Here is a 17,358-nt window from a genome sequence, read left to right as displayed (position 1 = left end):
GGATTTTTAAAACGTAAAACTGACAGATTAATGGTCTAATAACTTTTTTCTTTAATACAGTTGTTTGAAAAATCAGCCAATCAAATTAAAGTTGCTATGTATATATCTGTAAAACTGTACCTGTGTTTATACAGGAGTATAAACACACACAGTATAGCTGGGAGCCTACATGTCACGATTTTGATACATAGTTAAGGAAAGTGTAATATATAACTATCTTGGTATCCTTTTCAAATGCTTCTATTTCTCAAGCAAATTCCTTCAAACAGGAGGAAAACACTTGTTCCTATTAAGGTGTACCCAAACTGTTCCCATGAGGCAGAACATTTCCAAACTGCTTGTTTTTCTTTGGAAATCTGGGCTTTGATCCAGATCCAAATTTTGTTGCTTAGGCTTCTCTTTAATTCTTTGTGAGGACTGAGCACATACCAAGAATGAAATGTAGATGTAGATATATTTTGAACTACTTGAATGCAAAAGAAAGTATCTTTTCAAAAATGTGCTTAGAAGTCTGACTTGTCCAAATTGGAGGGTAGGCAAATGGTATTTTTTATATTTATATTTTCAGAATTTTGTAGAATAATCCCCGTCAGTTTGGCCTGAAAATGATCATAGTATGATAAAATTGAACCCCAAAACATCTTGGAAAACTAAGAGCCTAAACATGAGGATTGATGATGGAAATGACATTTCAACCATAACTAAAGGAATATGGCAATAAGTTAACTGCAGGATTGGGCAGTAGCAAAAATATGTTGGTGAGGGAGAGAGCTTATATTCAAACATGAGTGTCTGATATGATTACAAAGTTGTAGGAACAGTTACTGGTTTAAGTAAATTACTTGGTATAATTTGTTCTCCCTTTTAATTTTTTTCCTAGTGAGTCTCCCTATTTCTAAACCTTTTTGTAAGTCTACATATTTTCCTGTTTCATTTTCAATTTCACTAACTGTTTTGGGCCATCTATATACAGATATAGCTGTATAGACATATATAGGCAAATTTTGCCCTCAGAAGCATCTTTTTAGCTCTTATTGAACCTGGAGAGCCAAATGCTCATGTTTGAGGGCAGAAGTAGCCCTATAAATATTTTAAATGAGTTACTTTTCTGATTTCTGTCTTTTTGCACAGATCTATGCATGTTCTTTTTTTTACAAGATGTGCGGCCATAGTGTTCGTTCTTCACATTAAGGCTGATATTCTGATCATACAAAAATAAATGGTGTTTAATGAAATAATATACATACAGTCCAGTACTTGTTTGATATCTTTTAACCTGAGCAATGCTTTAACTTTAACTTACCCACTTTATATAGATACTTCAAATTTAGTATTGCTGTTGCTTTATCTGCTTCTGACTAGTTTTCTTTGTTTTTCTGCTCTTGTCTCTCATTTTCATCTGAGCCGCTGTTCCAATTGTTCCATGATTGACACACTAGAGAGATTGACAGTTACCCCCTAGTGCCTGCTGTCTGGGGGTCCCACAAGCAATAATGGATTTTGCACTAGAATTTAGCATCAAATATTGGTTTTCAGTGCTAAATCAGAAATGTGGGATGACTGTATCCTCTTTAAAATCATAGCTTTAAACAAAAGCATCTTTGGGATATCTGTAAGCCAAAAATCTATGTATTCAATGTAATCTGAATTTCTCCAAAATTCATAGCAGAGGAAGATTAAGAGTTTTATTTTTGGTGATTATTCTGGTTAAAGGTATAAATAACCACATAAAAACAAGGAAAACTTCTTGTGTGTAAGTGGGGATTCCAAATTTCAGTTTTAACTGAAGAGATGAAAACAGTATAGATCCTAATTTTTCAGTGATTTGGTGTAGAAAATAGGAAATCCCTTTACTCTTTTAAAGGAGTTGCTGTCTTGTTCAAGATGCCTGCTGTAAATGATAGCCAGCCTGTATCACATGCATACACACATGTACAGGCCCTTATCCTATGAAGATTGAAGCATGTGCTTAAATTGTGCAGACCACATTCTCTGGTACACTGTGTCCACGTAATGAAAAATGGAAATACCCAGTGGAGTATATCCGCTGCACAGGGGAATATCTTTTCTGGCATAAAACTGGCAGGGGTGACATAGTCATCTTGTTCCTGATTTCCCCCTCACTCTGCAGCAGCTCTCACACGTATCAGGGCTGGATAGCCCCAAAACGTAAGTGTCTAAACTGCAATGCAGATGAGAATCCAGCCCTCTGAGTAGTCCCATTTCCTATAATGGGGATTCCTCAAAGTGAATAAAAGACAAGCATAAGGGTTTTTTTAAAAAAATATTTTGGGTGGGTCGTTTTTTTAATCATGACCCAAGATTGTAAACTCTTTGGCGCACGGACCATCTTTCCAGTATGTGTGTGTAAGTTTGATTGATGGGTTGGGGCCTCTAGGTGCTAACACAATGCATATAATAATAATTTATTGCATGTAGCATCTGTGTGGTGGACAACATTTTTTTTGTATAGCTGCCTACAGTGGGAATGTAGGGTGCAAACAGAAAATGACTGCTTAACACAGTTTTTAATAGTTATTTTATTAAAATTGTTTTTATTGCTAATAAAACAATTGTTTTCTGATGAAGTCTATGCCATCACAATGCAAATAAACTTTAAAAAATATTTTAAAAATATTTCCTGGTACAGAAATAGCCAAAATCAAATAGTGAGAATGTTTAGCAATCAGTTTTTCAGTTTCTTTTTGTAATGTATAAAGGAAGAAGTAATTTAGTTCATTTTGGTGTTAATAAAGGTATAATTGTTATTTAAGGCAATAACCCAAATAAAATTAAGTTTACTTAATGTAACTAATTTTGATGTGATAGAAGGAATGTTGCACGTCTAAGATTAATAAATGCAGTTGCAACAACTTCCATTTCAACACTTATGTATTTTAGTCCTTGTTACTGGTTGAGTGCATAAATAGGAGTGCAACTTTAATTCCATTAACTGGCCATCATTTTAGGAAAACTCTCCCTTGCTTATCTCAACCCAGAAATCTTAAAAGCTAAAATAGACAGCCTTTCTCATCATGAATTAATTTAAATCTATTAGAAGATTATTATTCCTGAGGATATTTCTGCCCATAGCTGTCTTGTCACAAATCTTATTCTTAAAAGTGCTATGACTTTCTAATGTAAATCTGATAAACTGGTTTCTAGCAGTAAGGCTAGTGAAAACCGTTAAAAATGTTTAATGTTTGATATTTATGCTTAACTGTTGATGCCTTTTTCACAGTTTTTAAAGTATTATTAAAAAGGATTTTTTGGTAAGGTCTTGTATATTGGATCTCACCTTTGCTGACGTCATAAATGATTTTATAGCAAGATGTCCACTGCTCTGCAGTAGAAAAAGAAATGGCAGCTTTAATTAAAAAATTATTTTCAGATATCTGCGTAGTGATGAACTTCTTGCTACTTGAACTTCCAGATTGTTGGGGTGAGCAAAATGCGTGCGTGGCCCCGTAAAGAGCTAATTAGGGAAGCACTGACTTCTCAAAAATAGGACCATTAAAATACCCTTCTGAAGGTGTTTTTTCTTCTTTGTTTCTTTTTAAGTTGTGTATAGTAAACTTTAACCTCAGCATTATCAAATATGGAATTAACACAGAAATTCTATGTTCAAGGCAAGTCATTCCTGTCACTTGAAAATTGCTGTCTCAAGTGGAATAAGTGAATATATTTCATTTGCTTTTTTTAAAGAATTTAAAGTGAAATAATTTAAAACAGTGCCATTGCAACAAACTTGTTTATATAAAGGATGCTAATGTCATTGCAACATTTTCTTAAAGGATGCCAGACGATTATATGTAGAATATAAAGAAACAAAAATGAAGGCGAGAGAAGATGCCCTGGCTAGAGCTGAACTTGAAACACTTCAGAGTGAGTTTTTAATACTGTCTTAATACACAATCAATGTAATTTATTATAAGATACCTACTGTAGAAGATGAATGGGAAAATATGCTTTCATTGTTCTGAAATTTATTTTGCAAGTTATTTTTGCTGTCTAGTGAAAGTCTTCTGTGATACGACTTTTGAATTTCACTTAACCTGTGCTCTCATTTAAATTGGATACAGTTATGTCCATGTGTGAACATAACTATGTGATTAGTCAGAATCAAATATTTGTGCGCTGAATTACATTAATTTGGCAAATAGTTTTGCTGTTGTATCAAAAGTACTTCTGAGTTTGATAATTTTGTTATAGGTTTATTAAAAAGATTGTATCTAATAAAATGTAAATTGAAAGAAATGTTGTTTAACAGTATAGGCAAAGAAACTCAAAAGTAAAGACTTTGTTTATGTTAAGGTATGTTTTCAGAAGTGGCCGCAGGTTGTGAGCCTGTGTGTATTATTGCGTCTGCATATAATTGCAGGTATAGTTTATAGTGCTTTGTGGTTGATTTCTGTGTACTATAAAATGCACCCACAGTTACTTGCACCTATGAAAATGTAGATGCAAACTTTGGGTGCAGAGTTGTGACACTGTTGAAATTGGAACCTTAGGGTACTAGATCCCTCCCTCTTTAAATACAAAATGAAAGCAATAAATAACTAGCATGCATATTTTAATATTGAGACTGGATGATATTCCCTTTTCTAATTCCTTTTTTGATCATAACCAAACTTTTAAAACTTGTTTTCAAAAGAAGCTAAAATGTGTGTGTGTTTGAATTGAGTATAACGCTTCTCTATACAGTTTTGTATTTTGGCATGTGTACTAAAAGCCAGCAACCATGGTGGGGCATAGAGTACACATAGGGAAAACCCTTAGAAATTTGTACTACAGTCCCATTTGCCCATGGTCTGAGTTTTCTAAAATCAGCAGAGATGATTCAGCATAATTTGGTACCATCTCCCCAAAGCCTGGAGTGCAAAGATCATTCTGCTGTTCAGTAGGTATAGGGTGCCAGTCACAAAGTGGACCAGCTTTATACTTCATGTGGCAAATTGTAGTATGAAAATGTGAACACTGCAATCAGTGTTTATCAGTAACTTTATGATATTAGAACGTATTATCATTTTGTTTCATTTGAATGATGACCTAGAGCATATCAATTAACAACTTTTACTGTTTTGTTTAAAAGGACTAGTTTATGGTGCTAGAAGGGCAAATTCAAGTAAGAAAACATTAAAATTATAGTGGTTAGCGATCCTGTGTTTATATTATTTTAAAAATGGCGAATAAACTTTTTTCAGCATTTTTCTCCTAAGTACTGAGTGCAGAGAGAGGCAAGGGGGTATTAGTTATGAAACTGTGATTAGTAGAGTTTGTGGTGGAATTTGACACAACCTTAATTGGGCCAGTGATACTGAACAGAGCTGTTACTGGCTAACCATGTGTTGTCCATCTTATATTTTAAAAATAAATGAAAGTGTTGAAGGTTTACAACATTCAAGAGTATAGACACACAACATTACAGAGCATAGACATATCCAGTGTGTTACTAAAGTCAGAATGTTACGTAATACGAATTCTCCAATGGTTACATGCAAAACAAAAAATCTTTTAAAGTTAAGTTCACTGTATACTTCAGAATTAGTATATAAAGATAGTAAAATCCCCAAATGTACATTTCAATTGTCCCTTTCCTTCTTAATTTTAAAGACCGTCAGTGGACTACTGAGTTCATAATAACATTTCCATCAACCTAATTGAGTAAATGCATCTCATGCAGATTAGCAATAGCTGTTTTATGCTGCCTGTTTTTCATGATCTAATTGCTAATTTACCCTCATGTCTATCTGCTTTACTGCTGAAATTGTGTAATATTCTCTGGGGGCTCAAACTAGAACCAGTGCAAGGGGGAATTCCATATAACTTGCAAATAGGAGAGAATGCAGCATGGAGGTCTCATTAACATGCGGCATTGCTAGAGAAGATACAAAGTGTGAAAAGGTAATTTCTTGATAAGTAAATATTATCCTACCAGGGAAATCTCTGTGCAGAATTTTAGCTTATTCTATTGACACCTGTGCATGGTTCCTGTTAGCACTTCTCACTATATTTTAAACCTTTTTTCACCTCACTTCATGTTTAAGTGTCAAATATAATTATTAAATCCTCCATGAAGTAGATGTTTGTAAAAATGTGGTTTAAAGAAAGTTTGTTTCTATTATTTATGTAATTATATGTAGCTGTTTTTTACTTACAGAGCTGTAAATATTTTAACATTTGAATTTTCTGATTTCTCCATTTAAATTCATGTGGTTTTCCTAGCAACCTAACTTGTTACAAGGATACCAGAAGAAAGATACAACACAATTCCAAAGTGCAGCTTTATTTGTAGACCTAAAGGTGATTTTTCATTGAACCAATAGTATACATGTAGATCGTCCTCATGGTAAGGGGTGTCCCTGTGACCATGGATAGTTCCTTGGTCTAAATCCTGATATTAAAGAGGTGATTTATAACTCCAGTTCAGTGGTCACCAGACTGAGTAGCTTTAGGCTTCCCAGGACTAGCCAGCTGTCAGTTTTCTCAGTTGGGAACTCAATTTACTTAGAGTTTGAGTAATTACCAAGTCACACTCTGGCGGTATATGGTAGTTGGTTTCTCTCCTGTTTTGGGGAGTTTACACCACAGGGTTTCTGAAATTCAGAATTGTAAGGGTCTGCTTTTGAGATGTTGTTTTGTGGGTCTGTTTTTCAGAGAGGCTGAGCACATAATCCCATTTGAAGGCCAACTGAGTCTGAAGGTGCTCAGCACCTCTGAAAATAAGGCCTGAGATCTAGATCTGCCTAAACTTCCAAATGTTAAAACAAAGATATTTGTAAATAAGAAGAATCTAGAGGGTGGGAGGAACTAGACATGAGCTCAAAAACATATACTTTGTTCAGCACATTTGAGGAAAGGGGGAAGGCAAAAGTGACTTTTGAGATCTTTCTGCCTCATCCATTCCTGAGGTCATCTGGTCCTGTCTTGACATGTCCTCTACGCAAGGCAAGGGTATTGGATGGTGTAGTGCTGACTTTACACTGCCGGGGGAAACGCCAGCTATCCATTTAGGGCAACTTTCCAGCTGCTGCTCGAAGTGAGTCCAAGGATCTAGCCCAATGTGTATTTACTTGTTTCTTTGTAGAAGAATAAAACATTATGCTGTGCAGTTTTGGTTATGACAAACATTTGTCTTCCTTCTCCCTAATAAAAAAAAAATTGAATCCCCTTTTGAACTGAAAAGCTCAACTCAACATTAACCATGGAGCGGCTAGGAACACCTCTAAATCATGATCATTTCTCTTTATTTTTGTAGAGGAGAAGAAACCTAAAGTCAAGAAACCAAAGTCTGAATTCCCTATATATACTGCTTCAGAATCCAATGCATACATACCATCATATGATCATGGAGCTTCTATTGAAGAGATTGAAGAACAGATGGATGATTGGTTGGAGAATAAGAACAGAACATACAAAAAAAAGGCAAGTTAAAATTTCCCTTTACATTTGTCAAGTACATTTAAAAGCTCTTCTTTGAGTGATTGCACATGTGCATTCCACTCTTGGTGTGCATGCACCCTGCACGCAGTCAGCGGAAATGTTCCCCTCGATGGTACCTGACGGGGCTGCTTGAGCACACTCTTCTTACCATGCGGCACTGGTACCAGTATAAAGGGCCAGCCAACCCTGAGTCCCCCTCAGTTCCTTCTTGCTGCCTGTGACGGTCCCTGGAACTGCTACTCTTGCTTCTGCAAATACTATGTGACTGTGTTCTCTTGTATTTTATTGTAAATACTTTAGTGTTATTAAGTTCACTCAAAGGGTGCCATACCAGTTCCGAGAATGCCAGACTCTGCTTTTTCTTTGTTTGCAAACACCTTTCCCATTTCCTCAGTGCTTGGTCCCATATCACCACAGGCCGTTGGGTGTTGAGTACTAAGAAGAGGGATACACCCGCCAGTTTATTTCTACCCGTCTCACGAAGAACTTGTGGTCCAACAGGTTCAGTCTCTCCCCTCACGTGGGAACCATAGAGGAGGTTCCACAGAATTTAAGAGGAAGGGTTTCTGCTCCCATTATTTCCTAATCCCAAAAGCAAAGGGGAGTCTCAGACCTATCTTAGACCTGTGTCAGCTCCACAACTATCTCAAAAAAAATTTCACATGGTCACTCGCGCGTCTGTTTTTCCCTTTTTGGAACCTGGAGAGAGTTACACCACCCTCGATTTCAGACACGCCTACTTCCATGTGTTGCTCTACCAAGGGAATGAACCCTTTTATGCAAGCACATTCAACCCACCATTTTCAGAATAGAATATCTAGCAAAACAGTATCTTGTATGGTATCCTATAAAACTGTTGTCACACGGATCATTAATATCATCATGGGTATATGTACAGGTTATGTATAAAGAATTTTGTATGTGTGCTAGAAATGTTTGTAGAGTATGTTTTGGAGCTAGTGGACACACAAGTCTGCCCTAGACAAAGGAATGTTGTTTTACCCATTGCCTGTCTCTCCAATGCAGATTGAGCAAGGGGAGGCAACAGATTATGGAAGCACATTTACATCTAAGGTAAACAAAGCCTTGTCTACGCTAGAGGGGAAATTTGATCTAAGCTACGCAATTTGAGTTACGTGACTAGCGTAACGCAAATCAACGTAGCATAGATCTGCTTACCGCGGGGTCCACATTATGCAATGTCAACAGGAGATGCTCTCCCGTTGACTCCCGCACTCTTCTCGATCCGGTGGAGTACAGGAGTTGATGAGAGAGTGATCTGTGGTCACTAAATCAACCACCGATGCATCGATCGCTGCACGTCGATCCCCTGGTAAGTTTAGAGAAGCCCAAAGTAATTAACCCAACTGGAGAAACAAATGGACCAGAGGAGTAAGGAGACAGCGTGGTGTCTTCAAAAGCAGCAGGGGAGAAAAACTTTATCTGGAGACATACTTCACAGGAATATATTTCCCTTCTTTTTATAGTCCAGTGAACCTTTGAGGGAACCCCTGAGTTATCGATCACTTAGGGGACATAGGGAACAGAGCACCCTTTGAGCCTGTGAATGGTGGATCCTCTTGGCCTGTAGGGCAGGAGCTGCTACTGGCTTGCTGTAAGTGTGAAACTCTTTTAGGGAAAGATATAGCTTGCTAGAATTAAGTTTTAGGCACTAGAAAACATGTTGTTTTTGTTTGTAACCCTTTTCTGTCTCTTGTATTCTTGCCTGATATCACTTAAATCTGTTTCTTTATTACTACACTTATTCTTGTTTTATTACAAAACCTTCTTGATGTTCTGTTGAAGTAAAGTGGGAGTCCTCAGCTAAACTAACAGGCTGATGTGTGCTCTGTCTCTTTGGAGGCAGAAAACTTAATATCTGTGGGTATCCAGTGAGAAGGACTGGACACTGCAGGGAGATGTCTCTGGGGAACTTGGTAACTGGGTTTGCTGGTTGTTATGCGCAAGGCAAGGTTTTGACTGACTCGAGGAGTTTGCTAGCAAGGCGTACAGTCTGGAGTGACATACAGTTTAGTAGCAGCGAAGCTCTCGCTTGCTGAGGCGGACGGGTGACCCAGTGACTTACGGTTCTGAGTTCCCTGAGAAGAGTGTCACAGTCATATATGTGGTATATACCATGTGGTTATGCCAGCATAATATCCATATGCTAAAGTCCAGAGAACAATCTTTTTCCAGCAGTGTCTCTTGGGGCTACACATGCACCCTGTATCCCCTCACGCCCTCCACAGCGAGGGTATAAAAGGCAGAGCACCCCCAACTGACACTCAGTTCTTCTCACTGCCCATGGTAGCAAGTTGGAGCCTCAGTGTCCTCCTGGTTACCCTGTAGTATAGCTAGTTATGGGTTTTTTTTAGCATTATTTAGTCTAGTAGGTTAGCTTCAGATAAGTTATATTTGGTCATTGGTTTATATAAAAAACAAAAATATTTTCTTATTGTTTACACCTCGGTACTACGGACTAGGTCTGATGGTGATGAGCAGGTCTCCAGGCTTTAAAATCTTCCTTGCCTGCAAGACTGCTGAGCCTGCTAACGATGCAAAGTCAAAGTGTGCGTTTTGTTTAGGGGAGGTTCACATGTCTTTCCCTGTGCCATCTGTAATTTTTTTTTCCAAGTGTTCACAGAGGATTCCTGATGCTCATTCGAAATTGTTCCTGATGGAAATAAATCTATGTGGAGTGTGTCTGACTCTGGGGTACACCCTCAGCAGTGGTCTCTTGCTTTGAAAACATTTTCAACAAGTGCCCTGGCTACAAGAGATGCCACCCTGGGATATAAGAAGTCTTCTGGCTCTAAGTGCCCTCATGCTGTTAGCAAACACTGAGTTTCATCAGCCCTCTTCAGGTCAGTCAGTGTCTCCTGTTACCCAAGGGAGGAAGGAACAAAGATCTCCAGGCACATCCCAGCATCAATCACCGTCCTCGGTATTGGCCAAGAAGACAGTCTTCATAAGCCTTATATAACCAGGCTTCTATGAAACCACATCAGTACTGTGAGTCTAAGTCTAGGGAATCATGTTCCTTAGCCTCAGTGCCACATCCTGTATTTTTGGGGACCATCACTTCCTCGGTACCATATACAGACATGACCACTTCTGGGACGCTGGCATCGGTACTGGTTGTCATGTGATACCACCTCCCTTGCCTGCTGAGACTGTATTTTCATAACTTGTGTACCTTAGTTATTTTGAAATCAAAGTCCATTGCTGGATGGTTCTCCTTTGTCTGCAGTATGCAGAGCTCTGCCAGTATCAGAGCCTAAGGTATTGAAGATAAAAATATCTGTGCCCAACTTTGCTGGTACTGATGGCTATCTTTCATGTGAAATCTAAGGGTCTTCCAGTTTCTACGCTTCAAGAATCTTCTGCATTAGAAGAATTTTATTCATTTGCATCCTCATCTTTGCATAGTAGTCAGTCATTCTCCTAGGAGGTTTTCACCTTTGACTAAGTGACCTGAGAGTTCCCTTGAAGGAAATCCTTCTTGTCATGCTCCAAAAAAGTCTCATATTCCCTGGTTCCCACCTGTATGGCACTTACAAGCCCTTACCTTATGGGACACAAACCTGGCCTGTTTGGTCTTCATGGAACCATGATTCTCTTTCATTGGCTCCTCATTCAGTTGTATGAGGTCCAGGGTAAAGTCTACTCTTCCAGTGATCATGCTAGGGACCCTCAGTCATCCCATTAATTTCTCATTGGGCAAATACATTGACTATATCAACTTCAGGGCTATCCAGGACCTCCTTGAAAGGATGGTGGACACCAGCACCTTTCCAGGATTGCCTTAAAAGGATAAAGATCCACCTGGAAGGTGTCAAGGAAAGAGCTCATAAATTCTTTGATGTTTTATACCTGATATCCCAAGGTCAGTTAGCTATGCTGATTAATAAAGGCATTCTTGAACCCCCTAAGGATTTATGCCAGGCTCCAGCATCCATCTTGGCCACGACCAGGAAGGCAGATTGCAGATACCAGGTACCACCTGAGGCATTTGAATAACCTTTTTATGCATCTGATACCTGGTTTGTTGGTTGTAACAGCAGTTCACAAAAAATCTAAGTTACCTGATCTGCCTAGGTGAAACCTCAAGGACAAAGAACCTAAGACGATGGATCTGCTGGGGGGGGGGGGGGGGGGCAGGTGGGGTGCGGGAGTTTATTCATCTGCTTCTTTGCAGTTTCAGATAGCCAGTTGTCCTGCTTTATTGACTAAATATAACTTACTGTAATGGGACAAGGTTTTACTACTGTGGGAGAGACTTCACTGTTAGGGCAAAGACAGCTCTGCAGGCCTCTCTGGATGCTTCTGACGCTGCAGCCTGGTCAATGGCCACTGTGGTGAGGTGACTGAGAAGAACGACGTTTTTGTGGTTGTCAGGAATTCCTACAGAAGTTCACAGCACTGTTGAAGATTTGCCTTTTGAGGGCCTTTTTTTCTTTTCTTTTCTTTTTTTTTTTTTTAAACTTCAGAATGGATGAGGCATTGCACTTACTGAAGGATTCCAGGCACCACTTTGGTCTCTCGGTCAATATTCCTCTTCTGAGAAGGAGTATAAAGGAACATTTTCTAGACGATGATTTAGATTCCAGTTCAGCAAGGGTGTATCTTCCTCAAGAGATTTGCCACAATGAATCATATTATCTTGTCTTCAGTCTCACCCAGTGAGTCTGCCTCCACTTTATGGGTTATATATTGTCTACTGTTTATGTGTCTAGTACTTATTCATGGTTCTCCCTTCGACCTCCCTGAGTTTTGCTAAGGTTTTTCGAGGTGTACTAATTGAGCAGCACAGCATGGATTTCCCTGTAGAAATTTCTCAGGAGGTACTTTCATTTCTTCCTTGATGTACAGACTTTCTAAATGTCTGCCAAGGTATTTCATTTCACTAACTACCCACATCAAACACCCTAATGACAGAGGCATCCAAGTTGGGCTGGGTGCACCCTTGGACTCTCTCCAGATCCAGGGCACGTGGTCCCAAGCAGAGACTGCGTTGCATAAAAATATGCTAGAGCTCAGAGTATCTAGCCTGCACTGCTTTTCTTCCACTCCTTCAGAGTATCGCTACTGAAATTCTGATGGACAACGTAACAATGATGCACTATATAAACAGGCAAGGGAGAAGGCAGGATCCAGCACTCCAGTTTTCCCCTGAGTCCTATGCCGTTTTTTCCCAGCTCTCTGTCTCTGGTGCCCCAGCTGCCCATCTCTGCTTCCTGGAGTCATCGGTCTTGAGTTTATATGGTAGAGTTCATCCTTTCCAGAGTGTTTGTAGGGCGTCTTCCTCCGTGTTTCCATGCATGGGCCCCTGCCATCCCAGTGGTCCTGGACTGGGAAGCCGTATGCTTATATCCTATGTTGATCAATTTCCTGTAGCTTTCCATCTTCCAGGTTCCCAGAAAGATCGTCTCACCTAAACAGAAAGCACTCCATCAATCGTGAGTGGAAATTGAGATGTAGGATTAGATCAGGTATTTCTAAAATGGGGCGTTCCCTTGGTAGATCTGTTTGCTTCCAATGTGAACATGAAGTGTCCAGCATTCTGCTCCGGGAATCAGACACTGATAAGTCACTCAATCTCTTGTAAACCCTGCAATGCCCGTTAGGCATTGGGTGAAAGTACAGTGGCCACCCATGTGGGAGTAACCCGTTGGGGCAGCCTCAGAACAGAACATATGGTCCTCAACTTTCTTTTCACAGCTTTCTGGCCAGTTAAAGCACAGATATCACAGACTGCAGTCCATAAGTTGAAGTCTGGGAAAGCATCTAGAGTTTGTGATATCGCTGCTGAATTGCTGAAGACAAGTGCGAGTATTTTTATCATAGCTACGTAGGCTTTTCCAGACCATCTGGTGCACTGTTGTCATCTCCAGTGATTAGAAGAACAGTGTTGTTCTGCCTCTGTTCAAAAAGGGTGGTAAGGCAGAATGTAGCAACTATTGAGATGCTATGCTGCTGTTAGCTTCTGGGAAAATCTTTTCTCCCATGTTAGCGTCTTGAATCAATGATACACTGTGTGGCAAAGGCCAGAATACTCAGTGCAGCTTTAGAGCTGGTGGTTCCGTTGTTGACCAGATCTTTACCTTGAGACAGCTTTTTAAGAAGATGGCTGAATTTAATAAGCCAGGTGTGGCACTTTTTACATAAAGACTTCCGTCAGGCCTTTGATCACTATGTCATGCAAGTTTGTGGGATCTGATGAGGTGACTTGGTGTCCCTGGGAAGATAGTATTATTGATAGAAGAGGTCTATAATGAATAGAAAGCTCTATTAGAGTTAATGATAGATACACAGCATAGTTCCCTGCGTCCATAGGAGTTCAGCAAGGCTGCGCTCTGTTATCATCGTTCAATAGTGGCATTGATTAGTTAATGGATAAGCTTGAGGAAGCAGCCGTTGGTGGCGTTGGGCTGAACACAGTTCTGTTCTGAGATCTCAAATATGCCAATGACATTGTCTTGTTGGATCAGTTTGGTGAATTGGTGCAGCTGCTGGCCAATCTGGTTGAGCTAAAAGCAGTGTGTGTTGATCTGGTTATTTATCTGGATAAAACTAAGCTCCTGACCTTTGCCATCAAGCAACCTCCAGGTCCAGATTACGACCAGCTCAGTATTAAATCTGTCTGGACTGGTCATCAAGTACGTGGCAACTGTCAAATATCTGAGCAGCATCAGAGTGTTGGAAGATGCTAAAGAGGTGGACGTTTATAGAGCAGCAACTTCAGCCATTTTTGGGGCTCCTCAGCTGCCTCTGTGGGGAAGTCATGACATCAGACTATCTACAAAGTTGAGGGTCTATAGACTCATGGTCATACCAACTCTGTTGTACTTAAGTGAAATATGGGCAATGAGGAAGGCTATAGAACACCAGATGAGTATTTTTTGATTCTCGTTGTCTTCATCATATGCTCCGTATTAAGCGGCACAACAAGATCACAAATATAACTGCTGCCAATCAATATGAGTTTATGGAAAATAGCCCTTGTCAAACTAATTTGATATCTTTTTTGATGAGATTACAAGTTTGGTTAATAAGACAGGAGTATTAGTGTAATATACTTAGACTTCTGTAAGGCATTTGACTTGGTACCACACAACATTTTGATTAAAAAACTAGAACTATATAAAATTAGCATGGCATACATGAAATTGATTAAAAGCTGACCAAGTGATCGGTCTCAAAATGTAATTGTAAACAGGGAATCATCATGGAACAGGTTTGGTTAGGGATACAGCTGGGATCAATTCTTGGTCTAATGCTATTTAACATCGTTACACAATGACCTGGAAGAAAACATAAAATCATCACTGATAAAGTTTGCAAATGACCCCAAAATTGGGGGAGTGGTAAATAAGGAAGAGGACCTGTCACTGATACAGAGTGATCTGAATCTCTTGGTAAACTGGCTGCAAGCAAATATGCATTTTAATATGGCTAAATGTAAATGTATACGCGTAAGAACAAAGAATATAGGCCACATTTACAGGGTGAGGGACTGTATCCTCGGAAACAGTGACTCTGAAAAAGATTTCAGAGTTTTGGTGGATAATCAGCTGAAAATGACCCACCAGTGCAATGTTGTGACCAAAAGGGCTATTGTGGTCCATGGATGCATAAACAGAGAACATGGCCATACTGGGTCAGACCAAAGGTCCATCTACCCCAGTATCCTGTCTTCCGACAGTAGCCAATGCTAGGTGTCCCAGAGAGAATGAACAGAACAGGTAATCATCAAGAGATCCATTCCCTGTCTCCCATTCCCAGCTTCTGGCAAACAGAGGCTAGGGACACCATACCTGCCCATCTGGCTAATAGCCATTGATGGACCTATCCTCCATGAATGTATCTAGTTCTTTTTTGATGTAGCAGTGGTGAGCATTGAAGAGGGATTTGAAGGAGGACAAGGCAGTTGCCTTATGGATCAGTTCTGGAATGGTGTTCAGTTCTTCAAGAGCAGTGCAGAAACATGCTTGCGGACTTTTGTGTGAGAAGCTGACAAATGGGTGGATGAGATGGGAGCTGAGGAGAGGGGTACCTTTTTCACTATACTGGATAGAGGTGAAGGAGTCCAGGACCTGACTTCCATCTAGGGTCCTGATGCACCTTTGAGTCTATATCGAAATACCCAAAAGGATGGATTTTTCTGTTTTATAATGATAAAGATCAGGAATTATTCTTTGATACCCATCTCCCTTCCAACTGTCTCACTAGCCTCCACTGTCTTTTCCACACAGGTAATACAAAATATATATGCTTTGTATTGTACTCTGCATTTCCATATAACTCTTGCGCACTTTATCATTCTGTGTATTGGACGATATGAACTGAAGTCTGAAGGAAGAATTCATCCCCCAACATGCAGTAGCATAGGCTGCTCTCTATCCTGATTCAAGCCAGAGAATAGGGTTATGAGGGTGCAAAGTGATGGCTTCTGGAACCCTTACTGAGAATTGTCTAATTTTTTAGATGTTTACATTTTCTGCTTGCTTCATTACTGAAAATTTAAATTTTGTAGGGATTCTCAAGTTTAGCTATGCACAGAAACATTTTTAATACAGGAGATATTATTTTGAAGGTACTGTTTAGTGCTACCAAGTAAATATAAATCATTCATATTCTACTAGCTAAACACTTTCAAAGCACCTAGTGAATTCTTTTCATAGAAATTGGTGCCAGGTAAAATTTTAGTTGGTTATCTAACTCTGGAATGGGAATTCATACAATAGCAGTGTCATCATCTGTTTTTAAATCTGGTTCCCTAAATGGCATGAGTCAGTTCCCAAGGGAACAGCATAAGTAATACTGAAATCACTGAGTTAACATAACTAGGCATCTTACAGTGTCTGAATTTTTGGAGAGCATCATTGTAAAGGACTTTTTGGTGATGTTGACTTTATTTTCCAAGCAACGTGACATTCAGAGGAATTATTGAATTTGAAAGTTCCGTAAATCTCAGTTACCTGTTAAATAATGAATGTCTTCAGATGATGCACTGAAACATTTGTTTTTAATATCGTGTTTTTTTGGTTTTCATTCTGATGTACAATTGATTTTCTTCAAATCAGCTCATCAGAAGGAAAGTATAAGCAGCTTCCCTTGTTTAGATTGAACTTCTACTTTAGTCTTTACGTGAATTCTGGTGATGGATAAACAGTGCTGTGTACATACTTTTGTTGGGATTGAGAGGATATTTAAAGGCTATAAATGTCACAGTTTGTATCCTGCTTCATCACATCAGTTTGTTGCTCTGTGTATATTATTAAGCCACCTATCATATTACTTTGTAGCCATTTAATCCTTTACCTGCCTGTTACCTGTCTAACGTCTTCAGATCACTTTTAATTAGACCTGAGAGAATGAAGGGAAAATTATTAGTGGACATGTTTGTTACATCTGAATTATTATTTGATCTGATTTTTGTTGTTTTGTTATCTTTTCTGCAAACATTAATCCAAATAGATTTTTTTTTTATACGAATATCAGGAAAGGAACTTTTATTCATGCCCAAAGTGCACATCCAGATACTCCAACATGGCTTTGTGTATTTGGGAACGAACATAGTATTAGAAGGGAGGAAGAGACTAGGAGAGTGCGAGATCCAGTGATTTTGAAAAATAAATAAATGCAATGAAGTGATCCTTGAGACCTTTCTTAATTTGTCCAGTAAAGCAGAAATGCCACACACACACCCCTCCCCCAGAATCAGTGGATGCAGGAACTTGATGGGGCCAGTGGTGAAAGGAGGACAGTCCCAGTAGCAAGGGGGGGGACACTCTCATCAAGGGACAATAGATAGCTCCTTCCCCTGGGAGTTTCTGGCACTCATTGGCCATATGGGGGAGAGGGGTTCTGATTGGTCAGCATTTCCCAGCGCCCAGGATTTAGCCCAGTGCA

The 17,358-nt window shown here is 39.3% G+C and overlaps 1 protein-coding gene across 2 annotated transcripts in view; it reads left to right on the top strand.

Annotated features, from left to right (window-relative positions):
• DNAJC1 (DnaJ heat shock protein family (Hsp40) member C1) overlaps positions 1-17,358 on the top strand; it is a 194,251-nt gene that overhangs the window by 102,340 nt on the left and 74,553 nt on the right. The window contains exons 7-9 of one of the 2 annotated variants that reach the window (XM_043541316.1): positions 3,795-3,885; positions 7,259-7,425; positions 8,470-8,517. In XM_043541316.1, the coding sequence (XP_043397251.1) occupies positions 3,795-3,885; positions 7,259-7,425; positions 8,470-8,517 (306 nt within the window). The remainder of the gene's footprint in view (positions 1-3,794; positions 3,886-7,258; positions 7,426-8,469; positions 8,518-17,358) is intronic. The other variant, XM_037890839.2, reaches the window with a different exon arrangement.

The sequence above is a fragment of the Chelonia mydas genome, chromosome 2 (genome assembly GCF_015237465.2).
Source record: "Chelonia mydas isolate rCheMyd1 chromosome 2, rCheMyd1.pri.v2, whole genome shotgun sequence".
Lineage (NCBI taxonomy): Eukaryota > Metazoa > Chordata > Testudines > Cheloniidae > Chelonia > Chelonia mydas.
This window is presented reverse-complemented; position numbering and strand designations above follow the sequence as displayed.